Raw genomic sequence first — 17,688 nt, forward strand, 5'->3', positions numbered from 1 at the left:
TTCAGCTTCGTAGACCAATTAAACATGGTCTTTTTCAATTTTCAATTTAACAGATGCTTTGAATTTTCTTGCTGTAGTGGGCGTCGGGTAATTTTGAATAGTAATTATTTTTGGTTCATCTATTTCAGTTTCTTGCTGTGGTATTTTATACTCCAAGTAACTGAGTTCTTTAGCCACAGATTTGCATTAGGAACCATCTACTTTCAAACCTGTTTGATTTAGTAGTGTAAATATTTTTCATGTATCCTTATTATGCTAATCAGTCATGTTACCTTAACTATTATATCATTTCACTAGATGAATACTGATTTGCCTAGTACAGGCCTGAAAATTATATCCATCACCCTCTGGAACAAAGTGGGAGCACAACGTAACCCATTTGGCAATCTTAAAAATGCGTATATGCCCTATTTTGTGATAAATGCCATATTTGTCATGTCCTCAAACATATGCCTGTCTGAAAATACCCAGACATTAAATCAACTATTGTCATATAATTAGCTAACATAATTTTCTTAATAATTTCCTCAACTATAGGTAGTCATCTGTACATATTTCTCAATAATTTTCCCCTTAACTTTATCATAATCACAGGGTTTTACTGTACATGAAAGATTATCCTCTATATCTATCTCATGGGTCACTGCACATTTTAGCATTCAGGTTGTTTTAACAATGCTAAAAAGAATTTATTAACTTCTAAAGCAGGGGTTCTACGCCAGGGATGAATTTCAAAGTTTCATGTGCCGTTTAGGTATTTAGTTTATGAATATACAGTCAAAAGCAATTGAATTAGGGATAACTTGCATTATGCAGATTTTGAGTGCAAGCCTGGAAGTAGCTTGCAAATGATGTAAACAGCAGTTTGACAAGATAAGGAATGCCGCTCATGGTATCAGTAATAGTCAAAAGCAAAATGGGTAAGAGTATGGATCTAACCACGTTTGATCGTGGTCAAATTGTTGAGGCCCGATTAATGTGTCACTCTTTTTCGGAAGTAGTGCAGACACTTGGATTTTCACACATCACTGGGTCAAGGGTGTACCGTGAGTATGTCTATACTGGTAAAACCGTCAACCATCCCTGCGAGATTCTACTGCCATGAACAACAATGTGTGGTTGACTGAGGTCGTCGGTGGCTAGCTCACATTGTAATAGTTGATAGATGGGTGCAACAGCTCACTCATGAATTTAAAGCTGGTGTACAGCAACATGTAAGCTGCCAAACCATCTGCTCTCAAGGGGGCACAGGAATCCTATGAGAGTCCCTCTATTGACTTCACAAAACATGGTGCAATAATTAGAATGAGACCCGGAATTTCACCAGTGGACCGTCGAGATGTGGGAAAATGTTGCCTGGGAAATGCGTCTAGATTCACTTTGGTACATGCTGATAACAGAGTACATGTATGGTGTAAACTAGATGAAGTGATGGATCCTTTCTGCCAGCAGAGTCCTCTTTAAGCTGGTGGAGGTGGTATTCTTATCTCAGAAGTGTTCACATGAACCAAAATGGGACCCCTGGTATGTGTGATATCGTCTCTCACAAGTGAATGTTACCGGGATGTCCTGGATGACGGCCATCTGCTTCCATACGTTCGTTTTCGATAGCCCACTTTAGATATTATCTTTCAACGAGACAGTGCACATTGACATCATTCCCAAATTGTATAGGAATGGTTGGACAAACATTCCACAGACCTGCAGCTGCTTTCCTAGCCAACAAGGTTACTTGATCTCAATCTGATCAAGCACATCTGGGATGCAATTGAGAGAGGTGTTTGCGGTTCCACCAACCTTCCTTCTAATCTTCACAAATAGTGGGAAGTTGTTCATTAGTCGTGGATATGCATAGCTTCCTATCACTTCCAGTGTCTTGTTGAGTCCATGCCAAGACGAATTGCAGCTGTCATGAAGGTGAAAAATGGTGCTACTAGACAGGTATCCTTAGTTCAGTTGCTCTTCAGTGTAAAACACTACTTTTAGTGTAAAACTTTGGTATTTATGAATTTTTTTCTACTTTTTCGTGTGTAATTTATAGAACACTAACTCTTTCACATCGAAGTCGCCCCAAACGCCCGAACATTCAGACATCGGCAGGTCGCCCAAACGCCCGAAAAATTTTTTACCGAGTGCTTTCCCCCATCACATTACTGCATTGCTCATTGCTTTCAGGTGTTGTTAAATGGCATGTCAATCATTCTTTTGAAGCGACTAAAAGTTCTGTTATTTTAATGCACCTTTTTTTTCCTGTGTTTGCTGTCAATGTTTAGCTATTGATGCCTGAATTTGCAATTCCATCTCAAGGGGGAACTTCACACAGGTTGAAAGCACCCAACAAAGAAGTTGTCGCTTTACTTAAGTAGGTTATTGTTAGTGCTGTAGTATTCAATTTGTCATGGGGGAAAAAAAAGCATTCCAAGAGGAATTCTTATATATGGGCGTTTTCAATGTTTTAGGAAAAGAGATTTGGTCCTGTCTCAATGCGAAAGAGTTATAAATAATCTAAATTTAAATATATATATATATATATATTTTTTTATTTATTTATTTATTTATTTATACTATTTTTCAAGTTTTAGAAAGGGGGTATCATTATCATCTAGCGTTGGTAAAAGAGGTGTACGGGGTAAAAAAGGTTGAGGACCACTGTTCTAGAAATTTTCATTTCATCTGGCAGCAGGTCTTGAGTGCCCCTGGCTGGAGGTGCTATTTGCTTTTCTTGCATTGCTGTCATTTCAAGCTCTACCCTATCTGCATGAAAGTCAATTCATTCTACATATAAGCTTAATTGTTTATTTAAGTATTTGCTCATGCTATAATAAAATATATTATTAAATGCATTTAAAATTAATAAAAAGTAAAAAATTGTGTAACTTATGTTCTACATTTATAGTTTGTAACATACTGAAATGTTTATTAATAGGCTGAGAGAGCTATGGAATTATCCTAAATATGGATGCCCTTTCAGGGAAGGAGAATATTATTTTTATAAGATGAATACAGGCCTCCAAAATCAAAGGTAATATTTCCTATTACTTTAAGAATATGACATACTCCATGCTATGAAAAAAATGAATCTTTTTTCTCCTTCTATGAGCTGTTTTGTTCCTTTATAAGTCTCATTTTTCTCCTCTCTTTTTAGTGTTTTATATAAACAAAAGAGCTTAGAAAGCGAAGGAGAAGTATTCTTAGATCCTAACAAATTGTCTAAAGATGGTTTAATTTGCATTATGGCTCAGGAACTTTCTGAGGATGGAAAGTATATGGCTTATGCTCTCAGTGACTGTGGGTCAGATTGGAACAAGATAAAGGTACATTTCTTAAATTTAGAAAACATGTGTTATCCATCTTAACTGTATCAGTGTAGAAAATGTAAATCTATAAAAAATTAGTCAGGGCCTGATTAATGGCTAAGCTCACAATGTCTAGGTTTAGAACCCCAAATCAACCTATAATTCCTTTTAACCTTGATTTTCTCACACATGAACAAGGAAAATGAGCATTTTAGCCCCTGAAAAGATTGTGTGCTTGGTTGATGAGGAAAGTGGGTGATGTTTTTATTGGTAAAACTTGTGCAAGCATATTTTTAATATGCATTCTATTATGAGTTTGCCAACTACGATTGTTCTCATATTTGGCACTTCTAATTTGTAGTGAACATGTTAAACCTCTTTATTGTATGCTTCATAATTTTTGGAATATGTTTATGGATTGATCATATGTGGATATTTTAATAACATGGGATCTGAGGAACTGTTCCTATTGTAGCCGTCAACATCAGAACTATTACTATAGAACTGAGCATCACATTACTGCATTATTAAATTTTACCAAGCATGCTGTACTTACACTGTTAAATTGATTTTGTGGCTTTGATCTTCAGTTTTCAAATCACTATATTTTAAAAAAAATATAGTAACTAAGGGAACAGATTAATTTTATGCACTATAATTTTAGAAGAAATTTTAGTAACATTACCATCAACTATATTCGGATTCCATCCATTGAAACAATAAGGAAATTCTAGGTTTCTCTGATGTCAGCAAATACATCATAATTGGAACATGGGAAGAGGAGGGATGTGATTGAAAATCCAAAACTTTTTAAAGCATATTATTTACTTCATAAGCACTTAATATATTTGTGCATTATCTATTCTTCATTATGGAAGGTAGCATTTTCTGCAAAGATATGAACATTTTTGCAGGATTTCTACGGCATGAACTGGAAATGGAAAGCAGTACTTTTTTATTGCTCATGAAGCAGTCTATTTTATCATTTTTTTTGGGGGGGGTAAAAATTATTCTACTGTTTCTGTATTTGCTTAAGTTATCAGTGTAATTGACTGATGTTAATATATGCTGCATTTTTTTAGTTGATTATAAATTTTTGAAAAATGATCTTCCTAAATAATTGTAACTCATCTGAAATCTAATCAGCATAAATTTTCCTCTTTTTCTAGATTAGAAGTGTTACTTCAGGAACTGACTTCCCAGAAGTCCTTGAGAAAGTGAAGTTTTCAAATATGTCATGGACTCATGATAATCAAGGTTTCTTTTATTCTGTAAGTAGTGTTATAGAACTTAATTTCTAGTATCTGCTGTATGATTAATTTGTAATATATGCTTTCTTGATTTGCCTGACCTTATGATTAATACTAGTCTGACCTCTCTCTGCCCCCTCAAAAACTTGTTAAAACTTTTTCTGTTCATACCGTCTTAAAACTTCTGTTGTTGGACTTAAAATGTTTCTCCCTTTTTTTAATGGAAAGGAGGATAGATTTACTAAAATGAAAAATATTGTTTTTGCAGCAAAATATTAAAATTCACTCAAATGTATTAAAATAGTATCTGCGTTAAGAAGAATTTAAGAATATATTTTTAATAAAGATAGCTATAAGAAGTAATATTAAAAAAATTAAAGTCAATTCCTACTTTTGAGAATTTTTGCTACATAACGGGACATTACATTCGTTTCATCGTACTCTATAAAACAACAATTCTTTAATTCCATACACTTTAAAAATCTTTAGAACTCTGTCTTACTGTTGCCACTTATTTTTGTTAAATATTGCAATACCATTTATCACAGTCATGTACTATTATTTGTTATAAAATTAAGTTTCTATAAAATTAATTTTTACAGCATGTGAGAATTCCTAATAAATGGTCATTATTTGTAAGTCTTACAATATATTTAATAAAAACAGCATATCTTTAGTTCCAATAAAAAGGAATAAATAAGTAGGAATTGACTTTAATAGGTGAAAAAACTATATTGACATCAAGTGTCATCCCCTATAAGTTAAAAAAAAAATGTATTGAACTTGATGAGTGAATGAATAAAAAGTATTGTATTAATGATTGAAAATTTGAGCAAAATATTGGGAGAGTGTGAGTTAATAGTATCAATTTAAAATATAGAAAGCTTGTTAGGTTTTAAATGAGCTCGATTTGGATGTCTTAATTGACATAAGTTCTTTTTCAAGAGCAAAAAAATTTAGCTAATAAAAAATGTTTTTTTGCCTCTGAGGGAAAAGGATTTGTATGAGTTCATCTTCAAAATTGCTGGAATTTTATTTGAAACTTAATCCTAATCTAAAATTGACACCTCCTTAATTTTACTAGAGTTTTATATTGTGTTACACTTGGTGAATGAGAAATATTTATAAAGTTGGCAGAGAAAATCTCAAAGGATCCAGATGATTTGCTATCATTTTCTATGCTGTTCCTGAGCTCGCAGTTTACGAATTAGCTTTTTGGACTCACTCCTGCTAGTACGACTTTTTTTTTGTCTTTAAAATTTTATTATTAAACATCTCTTTCTTCACACTTATGCCACATTAAATTCAACAATAAAATCATGAAATGTTTAAAAACAGTAAATTTTTAGGATTCCCAATGAAGTGTTAAATGTTGCCATTCATTTTTCTACTTTTTCCAGTCTTTTTTCACTTTATCATTTCAGTTTTCTTAACAAGATGAAATACACAACTTTTGTCTTTTTAATTTTATTATTAAATATCATGCTTTTATTGCATAAAATTCAGCAGCAAAATCACAAAGTTTTTAAAAGTAGCATATGTTTATAATTTCCACTGCTGTGTTAAATGTCGGCATAAATGTTTTCAGTTTTAGTTCATCATATTGATGTTCAATTTTTCTTTTAAAATGAATTGCCTAACTTTTTTTTTTTTTGTCTTTTTGCCATTTTAACTTTATTTAACATTACTTTCTTTGGACTTGCAGCATATAAAATTCAGTTGCAAAATCACAAAATATTTTAAAACAGCGTATCTTTAGAATTCCCAATAGAGTTTTTTTTGTTTAATCGAATGGCTGGCACTTACCTTTTTTCACCATTGGTGACTCCTAAGGTGAGAGGTGGTGGCCTATATTATTAGCTCATGGATAATATAAGGTATAAGACATGGATTATTAAGCAACTGGTGACAATTGACAAGAATCATATTGAAATTATTCCACTTACAGATGCAGATGGGTGATTTTTTTGTTTGTTGTGTAATGTAAAATAATATTTTACAGTAAAATGTAAAATATTATTTTTTTTATAGTATTACATATGTTTGTATAAATATTTATAGTTCATGAGCCACTATCCAAACTATTTTCAGATTCCTTGCCTGAAGTAAAGATTGTTCAATAAATGAAATTGGCGGTCACAAATTGAAAATTAATAAAGAGTGGCTCAGTTAGAAGTTTGATGAATGAGCTTTGTTAAATCAGCTGACAATTTGTGCAGCGTTATATTTCAGTGTTCCCCACCCATAAAACAGAATTTGAAAATCAGAGTTAAATTAATTTCAAGTTTTTATCGATACGGTATACAAAAGGGATCTCTCTCTATATTATCTATATCAATATATATATATGAAAATAGAGCACTGCTTCTGGGGAAAAGTAAAATCATCACAAAGAAGTCGCAACATAGTAATATGTTTTTAACTTTGGAATGTGTTGTGCTATTTATTACATTCTTAGTTAAATTATTTAATTTTAATTTTCAATGCTATTATTACAACAAGCTCTCAAAACAAAAATGATCTGTTTAAGTCTTTCTGCATATTGCTATTATCAGTATACACTTGTCTCATGAATCTAAAATATAGATATTTAGTAATATAATGAATGTGCGATGAATTCAATAAGTAGTACGATGTATAGAGTGAAATCTTACAAAATATTTTCAAATTTCTGCAAAATTTTATCTTTATTACTAATAAGTTTCTAATATTAGTATATCTATAATTTTATCATTCTGTGTGGCCATAGTTTGTAAATGTCAAGAACTGGAGCAGTTCGACATAGAAACCAAAAATTCTAACCAAACTAGTCTTTACCTGAGATGCACACAACCTCTTGGATGTCAGTGGTAAATGCAGTTGACTTAGGCAGTTTTTGGTAACATCTGGAAGTTATTAGAGACCAGTTTTTATTCTATACTAAAGCAAGCATATTCTATTGATGATTGCTTTTGTAATATTTACAAAATAAATATTTTTTCAGAAGCTGCTAAACTTGTACCTATCCTGGCAGTTAAACCTGAACCACTTTAATCAAGCCATGAAGCATACCGAGAAAAGACTACAAACTCAAAATTGCTTTGATAAAATTATTCATTTAATGAAACTGTAATATTTTTCTTAAACATTTATGTATGACAGGAATTTTGAGCAGGGATGCATTTTGAATATATCATTAGAGTTTATGTTACCTTTTCAGGCAACATTTTCCTACAATAATTTTCTTTAGACCTCTTTATTATTTTTTAATACTAAGTTAAAAATACTATTTTTTCAGTGTATCAGAATGGTAATTTCTAAATAAGCTCATGATTTTCGTGCAAAGTATTATAGTGTAAAAATGAAAGCTACAAAATGGTAACTGATTAGGAAGTAATGAATTTGTTTAATTTGTGGAGGAAAGAGTCTCATTTTAAAATTTAATTTCTCCTTTTAAAATTTAAGTCTTAAACTTAAATTTTAAAAGAACTAATGCAAACAGTCGTGTGAAAAATGGGGGGGGGGAACCTTCATGTGATTATCTTTCTTTTTAAATAAACTTATAATATATTTGATATATATAAAAAAGTCTACTGCTTTCATGTGCCTTTTTAGAATTTTTTTTATTCCTTAAAAAAATTTTTTTTTCCTAGTCTAGTAATCTGAAATTTTTAACTTGCAATAAAAATTAAAAGTAAAATGCTCACAACTTTAAATCACATATATTGCATATTTTTAATCGCTTACCATATTTGAATTTTTACCGTTCCTAAAATATTTTCAGGAATATCCTGCATGATTTCATTTGTGCCCTGTCACCTAAATAAACATTAGCATTCTTTCTTTGTGCTGTTCTGTCGTTATTGAATAAAATTTAGAGCAACATTGCAATATTGTAAAATCTCAGCGATCTGGAAAGCTTGAGAAGTGCTGAATGATGGCTTGAATTTATTAAAGTAATGCATATAGGAAGGCCAAATAAATGGAAGTAATTTCCTGTCCAAACTTAGAAAAACAATCATTTTTATTTGTAGACTTGAATATCTAAAGTAAAGAAGGGTTAAAATAACATTTTATTCCATTCAATTAAAAAAAGAAAATTTTAAAGGTTTTAAGATTTTAAATTATGTCCAAAGGGGTGTTTTTTTTTAACATTTTGTGTGTTACCTGTATTTATTAAATATCTTGTTCTGTGTACTCAAACCATAAAATTCAATTCAACAGCAATATCGCAAAATAATTTCTAAATGAGCATATCTTTAGAATTTCCGATACAGAGTCTCGCACGCTGGAGATAAAAATGTTTTCTCCCCCTGTAAAGAGTTGCTCGCTTTGAAATCGTTTAGTTTATTAATAAAAAATTTGTTGAAGTGTTACAAAATATGAACTTGATAATAAAACACATTTCGAATTCAAATTAGGGCTTCTGCATGCGCATATTCTATGGAAGATTACATTATTCAAATTTTGGTGGCTCTAGGTACCTTTGTTTTATCACAATGCAAGAAACACACATTCATGCAGATTCTTCATTATTTAATTTCTTTAAATATAATCAGGGCGATAATATTTGGTGGCAGCAATTTGAAGAGTGAAAAAACGTTTATCGTAAATCGATGCAAAATGCCAGAACGAAATTAAAAGTCCTGGGCAGGTTGCTCCTATGTGTTACTAACAGACGGTCTCTCTTGGGCTTACAAGAAAGCCTCCACTTGAGATATATAAAAGTACGTTTTAGTAAGAACGGGTCTTAAAACTATGTCCATCATTCTCTGACATGTTGCCAGAGCTTTGCATAAGCCAAATGGCATACACGTCTGATTTTGTAATGAAGGCTGTTTTTACTACGTCTTTGGGTTTTATTGTAATTTGGCAATAGCCTGATGTCATTCCAAGAGTGGTCGTATAATTTGTAGATTTTAATGTTTTGAATAATTTCATCTATAATTGGCATAGGATACACTGGATATTTTGTTATACTATTAAATTTGCTCTAGTCAATGGCAAATCGCCATGAGTTTGGATCTGAAGGTGGAAGGTTATTCTTCTTTTGGCATAAGGGCTATTTATTGGGATAATAATTTTTTGGTTATTGGGATAATAATTTTTTTTTGCTTTAATGTTTTCTTAATTATCTGTTCTTTTACTTGATCATACCCATAGTGCTTTGACCTAATGGGGGCGACATTTTGTGTCATTGGCATGTGTAATAGATCAAATAATTTATATGTTTCTTACACCTTAATTTTTTCTTCTCCATTTCTGATAGATAGTTCAAATTTATTTCAGGTGTTGAGCCCACTTCCTCATGCACAGTGTTCATTTGCACCTGCATAGTAGAATTCTTAAAATTTTAAGTTCGCTGTTTCGTCATACTGAAAGTTGACCTCCAGAATTACTGCTGCTAATAAGTCTTTTAAAGTAACTTTCTGATCCTCATTCTTAATTTGAAAGTGTAGGCTCACTTTCCCGAGACATTTGCATTTCTTTCCCTGGGCGGCGATTACTTTCTGCTCTGAAAGTTTAAATAATCTGTGCCTTTTAAAATGTTTGAAAATTCCTGCGACAAGAAACTACACTGTGCCCCGGTATCCAATAATGCAGCTGTTGGAATGTTATTTAGAAAAATTTGAATCTCAGGTAAAGCCAATTTTTGCACAACGTCAGTATTCAGTTTAACTACTGATGGATTTTGCCACATTGTGGATGATTAGACCTTCTCCTCGGACATTGGTTCTTAGGCCCTTGTTTCTCTTGTTGCCCCTTTTATCGATCGCCAAATTCTTTTCTTTTGTTGCCCATATTTTTGCTACCTTTTTTTGTGGTTGTATCAGACTTGCTATAAGGATATTGTAATTCTGTGGTTTTTATTGGAGTGCCAAAATTTGCCATATGCGCTATCTGAGAGGCTTGCCGGTTTTCAGATTTCACTGCGAGTTGGGATAGGCTTTCAAGCATATTTGAATTTCTCATTTCCAAGTAATCCTGGATGAGGAAAAGCAAATGCAGTAAAATAACAGGGAGTAACTTGATGTCTGGCCTCTTTCTGTATAATAAATTGAGTATTTGAATTTTACGAGAATAAGATCTGCTAATTCTTCCTCCTTTGTTTGATATTTATGCTAGAGATCTGCTTCCAGCTTGGCTCAGTCTTTCTTTATTGGGAACACTTTTAGCAGAGTGTTTTTGAATGTCTCCTGGTTATACGTTTGGGAAGCTGGATCTCCCAGCAGGAACTTTCTGATCCCCTTGTACCAATTGAGTGCTCTTCCTTTTTAATTCGCTGTGGCAACAGTGACTTTCTGTAGTTCCAGAACAAGATGCAGTGTTAAGTGGAGTTCCAACTGCTCCAGGAAGAACATTATGGAAGCTTTTCTGTCATAGGTCGCTGTTGGTTTCATCACAGCCCGCATGGTCTCAATGCTGAGTACAAACACTTCCATTGGGGTTTCTGGTGCCAGTGGTATTTGCAGTCTAGGATGAACTTTCCAGAGACATGGTTCATATTGTTTTTTTCAGGTGCTAGTATACAGTTCTGATTAAATTATGTGTCCCTGACAACTAGAATTAGAGAAGCGTAGACCAATTATTCACTATTCTTCTTACTTCTGTAGAAACAAAGTCCAAAGAAGAGTTAAAATACTCTTTTATTCCACTCAAAGAACAAAAACTTACGGCTCCTCTCGGGCTTACAGGAAAGGCTCCACTTGGGCTTTAACTTAAGATAAAAAATAAGAAAGCAACTTAATTGTAACTAACTAAAACTTAGCCGAAGCTGTACAGAAATAACTAACCGACTTGGCCCTTAATTGAACCTAACTGGCAAACATCCGAAAGATTATGGCTAACCATAGTAAGATAGGTTTAAAGCAAAGACGTGTCCAGAAGGCTGAATACACTCGCTCTACTGAGAACTTCTGTGTTGTTCCTCAGAAATGGCCAAACTTCCCATTAAATACTGGTTCTACCTCATTTACATACATAACACTGAAAATTCATTCTAGCAGAGAGTTGTAGGTGAGAAACAAGATAATAAAGGAAAGGGTTTTAAAATTTAAAATAACCATTAGAAAATTAAAATAATGCATACAACTTAAAATGGCTTATAATTTTTCATGTTTCATTGCCAATGTTTTTTCATTTTCAGACATCTCGTGTTGTGCCCCTGGCACACTTTTTAAAGCAGAATTCCATCTATCTTTGCAAATTATCCACTGCATATGGTTTGTAGATGGTAGGTCTTAAATTTTAATCTTTTTTTTGAAAGCATGAGAGGAAAAGAAATAAACAATAGTTAACTTGTATCCTTCTCACCAGAAACTAAACTGGCTTATTGAGAGTTGGTCAGTTTACCTAAAATCAAGATGAAGACCTTATGGCAGTGTTGTAACATCACATATGTGCATTATTGTCTCTAAATAAAGCTGTCTGGCAACAGTGGCCTATACATGTTGTATAATGGCTTTACAAGTCTTTCATTTGCATAGTCTTTCTGGGGTGGGGGAAGTTTCTTAAATATTCTGGTTATTTGTGTTGAGGGGTAATTATTTATGTAGAATTGAGCAACAGTGTTTAAAATGTTCTAAACTCTCCCGTTTAGTCAAGTGTTTCGATTCTGCCTTGTGTGATGTGAGTGTGAAAAATAAAATATATAAAATGAAATATACTTTTCATTTATGTTGCAAAATTTTTATCATGACAGCATATTCATGGTTATGGTGACTTAAATGAATTTATAGTTATTCTAAATGAAGTAAGATTGGCTGCAAGTGAAAATGGAGTAAGATTTATTGAAAAGTTGGAAAATAATATTTTATTCTAATTTCAAATATTAATATTATTTAAGTTATCTGATTTGTATAACACAGTAAGAGAAAGCAAAGATTTAAGTGATAAACGTGGAAAAAAAAATAGAGAAAGGTGCAAAAGCTCAACAATATATAATTTCTTCTATAGGTAAAGGTCCAATGATGCACATATTAAACTGATCTAGTTCAAAAGATAATGTTTGATAAACTGTGTTCTATTTACGAAAGAGATTCTGATCAGCAAAAATATCTCTTGTTGGAATATTTTTTTAAATATTAAATGCCAAGAAGGAACAAATTTAGCTTTCCATATTAGGAAAACAGAAAACTTGTCATATGTGTTAAATTCTTTGAAACAACAAATTGATGAAAAGATTGGTAACTTAGCTAGTTAACTATATCTTATTAGTGCTTCAGAAGTAATGGCAACTGTAGGCAAAGCATTTACAAATTTAACAGCTAGATAAATGGCAGATGCCATCAAAACAAATTCAATTGCATTTAATGCTAAAGAGAAAAAAGTCTGTTTTGAATGTAAAAACATTGGCCGCATAGCTTGTTTCTGTTATAAAACAAAATCAAATGAGGAGAGGTATTTTGTATGTAACAGAAATAGACATTTAACTAATTTCTGTACAAAAGAATCCCCCCCCCCCAAAAAAAAAGACCTTGCAAGATATAGTAATCATACAGTACAAAGTCCGTAATCCGGACGTCCATTATCCGGAATGATCTATAATCCCGACCTCAAAGCCACAAACTTACACATACGCGTAAAGCATTTACACATGCGCTTTTAATGCATGCGTCCGCTGCACATACACGTAAAGCGTTTACCCATGTGCACTTCTGATAGTGAAGAAGTGACACAGAGGTTATTGAAAACAAAAAAATTTCGATTGACAAGTTAGTCAGTATTCTCGACACAGCAATTACAGGACTTGAACAGTGGAACTTTGTAACTGAACTAGAAATTATGTCTGTTTATAGAATTAAAAAGAAAGTATTAGCACAAAAAACGAAACAACTTACATTGAAAGAAATGTTTAATAAAGTAAACAAATAAGTATTAAGTTTTTTTTTTTTTTTTTTGTAAATTTTGATACCCTTTAGATCATAATTGCTCTTTATTTCATAAATTACTCTTTGCTCTTTGGAAAGCTCTTTGGAAATCATACTGATGTGTGTCCACCAGTTGATCCAGTAACGTGGGACCTTACTTTCTTCCTCATATCAGTGGCATTTCCATTGATGGAGGTATTTCAGTGGCACTCACTTATCTCAAGGTCTTTATGTCAACAGTCTTAACTATTATTTCTTCCCAACTGGCAGGGAAAATTTCCATCATGACTTTCAGCTGATCTTTCATCTTCCTGATTATCTGCATTCAGAGAGATCCACAATTCTGCACCAGTTATTGCAAGCTATACTTTTGTGGATGTCTCTAAATGATAAATGATTTCAAATAAACATGAAGTAATTGTTAGTTTGTTATAAATAATAACGGCACATAGCCAAAATAAATAACTATAAATGGCTCAAGGAAAACTTTGATATTAAGCAGTTTCTCCTTAGCATATAAGAAGTATCCTAACTTCTCAATATGGTTTAGAGATTAAACTCCAAAGTGGAATTCAGCATTCTTTGAGTTGCGTATCCTTAAAGGTGACTAACTACTACTTGTCCTGACTCTCAGAGCCATATTTATATGGTGTTGCATAGGCTTTTGAAATCTTTGGGGAAAATCAGCCGTATTACTACAAAAATGTGTTTCTTTGAAACTTGTAGAAAATGACTATTTAGGTGGTAAATGGCCAAATGTCACCAGTGCCGTCATGTTTGTTTTTGTGCATATCTAGTCCAGCTATTTAAACAATTTAAACATTGGATTTAGAACTGAACAATCTGCGATACTGTATAAGCAGTAAACACTTACATGCAAAATATGTTGCCACAAATTGCACACAAAATAAGCTCTAAAACTATTAGCTCTAAAACTATTACCCTGAACAGTAAAACTAAACTAATGAAACTGTTAAAAATATCACAATAAACAAAAATGCTACTGGAAAGATTTAGGTATTTAATAAATTTAAAACAATATCATTGTAGATTAATCTTTTTTTTAAAGAATTATTTAAAAACTGCCTTTTCTCTATTTGTATTAACCTCTATTTTTGAAACAAGAGTAATGTTTATAACCTATACATTCATGCTATGCAATGAATCTGTGTGTGATTTAGAAGCGTTTTCCAATAGAAGTGTGTATTTGTCAGTTTACATGTCATGTAAGGATTTATTTGTTGGTCAGAAATGGTCTTTTGACACATGGAGAAGTATGCAAAAGTACTTTATTGGGGTAAAATGTAACTTAATTACCATTTTATGACAGATTATGCTAATGTTGCAGTTTTGTTACATTGATTATGTTTATTAAAAAAGTATTCATGAGTGAATCATAGCAGTGTATTTGAACATTTCATTTTAAGTGTTCAAAATATGCTTTATGATTGCTGATATGGCATATGTAGAAAACATCTGAAATTATCTTAAAAAATGAATTTTAAGGATTTCAATACTTAATAAAAATGCTACTGTTGCATAATATTGCTGAAGATTGTTTATAATTTATTTAATTGTAATTTTTCAATTTATTAAAAATTCACATCAAATCACATGAAAATTTCATAAATTTTGTTTAGTAAATTTTGCGAATATGCAACATAAGCAATGGATGTGTTTGATCTATTTGAGTGGCCCTTTTTTTCAACCAGTTTGTTTTATTTTAGATGTTTCCAGAGGCTGATGGTAAGGCAGATGGTACAGAAACCCTTGCAAATTTGAATCAGAAACTCTACTATCACAGAATTGGTACAGATCAGTCTAAAGATATTTTGTGTGCTGAATTTCCTGAACATCCAAAATGGAAACTGTAAGTGCATTCTTTTGTTATTAAATGGAAACTTTATTTAAGTACTTACAATATCATTTAACTACTTTAAAAAGTACACATATTTTTAATCTGCGCCAAGACATTAATTTTTTATATCCAGAATAAAAATATTTTATTCATTATATAAGTATTTTAATTGAAATGCTGAAAATATAGCATTTAAAATATTTCTTCAAAATTGTAACGTAAGAAGGTTAAAAAGCTATGTAACTTTTTTTTTAAATTTTTTATTTCTTTAATCATCTTCATAAACCTTATTAACCCTTTAACAGGTTGACCCTGATTATCTTGTTCTTTTATGGAGGCTGCTTAAGGGTTTGTTATAGAATATTGTTAGCTTAAATATACCCTCAAAAATGGACCATGCCATGTTTTTGTAATGATGAAAAGTTATGCCAAGAAAGATTAGCGTGAATTTTTGTATCTCTTCCAACACCCCAGTGCCTAAGGGAACAAGAGTCCACTCAACCCTGACGAAAATGGATAATGACTGTCATTAGTACGGAGAGAAGTCTTGATGTTTTGAGATAAAAGCTTTACGCTGACTCTAAAGAAACAAATTTATTACCAGTTACAAATTGAATGTATATATAAAGGGAATTAAGAATTTCCATTTTAGAGCAGGTATTGAATTAAAAAAAAATACAAAATAAACTTTTATTTATAAATCATAAAATCATTAATGAATTAAAACAAGAAAACTAATGTATCATGCAATTTAATGGGGACACGAGATTAAATAATTATGTTTAAAAAGTTTTTCTACAAATTTATATCACGACTAATAAAAACGCGAGGATCTCTTGATAAATTTATAAATCTTATACTTTTCACAATGTAATTTGATTATTTAATTTTGTTATTTAAGAACCTACTACTTTTGTTACAAAACTGTACAGGAATATTGCAAAGGGGCTGAAGTAATGTGTTATTCGTTTTAATCTATATACAATAAATTATTTTTCTCCTTTTGGTTCAGTCTTTTACTTCCAAGAATCCTCTTACCTCAAATAGTTGAAAAGATCTATAAATTTAAAAAAATTCACCCCCAAATAACAAATTATGTTAAAAATTTCATGCAAATTTTATTTCAAAAGCTATTTTGCACTCTGTAAAATGATGGAAATATGCTCAAAAATTTTTTTTTTTCAAAAGTAAATTTTTAAAACTAAATCAAATTTTATAAAACTCTTTACCACACTATATTATCACCCATAAACAGTGTGCATAGAAAATTTGAACTTTTGTAAAAATAATCCTTTCTATAAAATTTTTCTTTTGCCCCCCCCCCCACTCACACTTAACCTCTTCGTCGTCCGTAACGCGTCTAGTGAACGTGTCAGCCCTGCGGAAGTTTCACATGAAACTTCGGCCGTAATGCCCTTCAAGCATTCTTCTACATTTTAAAACTTTTAAATGTTTAAAACGCTTTCTAAATGTGTATTTGTTTGAGTTTTTATTTTGTTTGTTCTAATATCTTCTAAAGGGCAGCACTAATCAGGCATTCTATTTCTAATTGAATTTTTATGAATATTCGCGCCATTTTACATAAGATGCAAGACAGTGAGAGATGGCTTCAACGTCTACTCAGCAGAAAAAGAGAAAAAATGAGTTTGTGAGTTGGAAAGACAAGAAGGATATATGTTTGATGAGTACAGTCCATAATAACTTGATGATAGATGTTGGAACACGGAAAAGAACTGTAAAAAAAAAAAAACAATAATTGTAAAAAATTACAACAACAAAATGGGAGGAGTGGACCGCCTGGATCAGATGTTATCAAATTATCATGCTGTTAGAAATAAGCAGAGATATTATTATTTTTCCATTATGCTTTATTATTTTTATAATTTTACTTATTCAATGACATTCATCCACTACGAAAGTCATGTATAGAAAGTTATTATGTACACAGAAAACAACATTACACGTTACGAAAAACAGACGGCCACTGGGGGGGAGGATTTTTGTGGACAGGAGAGGATGGTGAAAGGGTTAAGTACTTAATTACTATTCTAATGAATGGCAGGTTATGAAAACTAAAAGCTGAGTAGATAATCACAAATCGAGCTAATAAATACTCTACAAATATAAATTTTGTATTTTAGCAGAATTTTTTGGAAATGTATTTATATAGATTGTTATAGAAATCGATACAGTTTTTTCTAATTTTCAGCTGCTTATGAATGTATTAATAAAGCTTTCCCACTCAAAGTGTTAACTACTTTAAAATATTCTTAATCCCACTCGAGTTGATGTTTATAATTTTTTCCTTAAGATTTCTTTAAAAAAAAGGAATTGTAATTCTGTTTAATGCAGAAAATCTATTGGATTTGGAATCTGTGCAAGAGGACGGAAACTGTCATGGTGGTGTTTCTAAGTGGAACGAGATTTAATTCACA

The 17,688-nt window shown here is 31.7% G+C and overlaps 1 protein-coding gene across 1 annotated transcript in view; it reads left to right on the top strand.

The window, feature by feature from the left end:
* LOC118186572 (prolyl endopeptidase) overlaps positions 1–17,688 on the top strand; it is a 161,400-nt gene that overhangs the window by 45,033 nt on the left and 98,679 nt on the right. Inside the window, exons 3-6 of the mRNA XM_035356683.2 lie at positions 2,927–3,022; positions 3,146–3,314; positions 4,466–4,567; positions 15,123–15,265. Of these exons, the coding sequence (XP_035212574.1) occupies positions 2,927–3,022; positions 3,146–3,314; positions 4,466–4,567; positions 15,123–15,265 (510 nt within the window). The remainder of the gene's footprint in view (positions 1–2,926; positions 3,023–3,145; positions 3,315–4,465; positions 4,568–15,122; positions 15,266–17,688) is intronic.

Source organism: Stegodyphus dumicola, chromosome X1 (genome assembly GCF_044657685.1).
Source record: "Stegodyphus dumicola isolate Sdum_Otavi_A_Nest chromosome X1, ASM4465768v1".
In the NCBI taxonomy this organism is placed as follows: Eukaryota; Metazoa; Arthropoda; class Arachnida; order Araneae; family Eresidae; genus Stegodyphus; species Stegodyphus dumicola.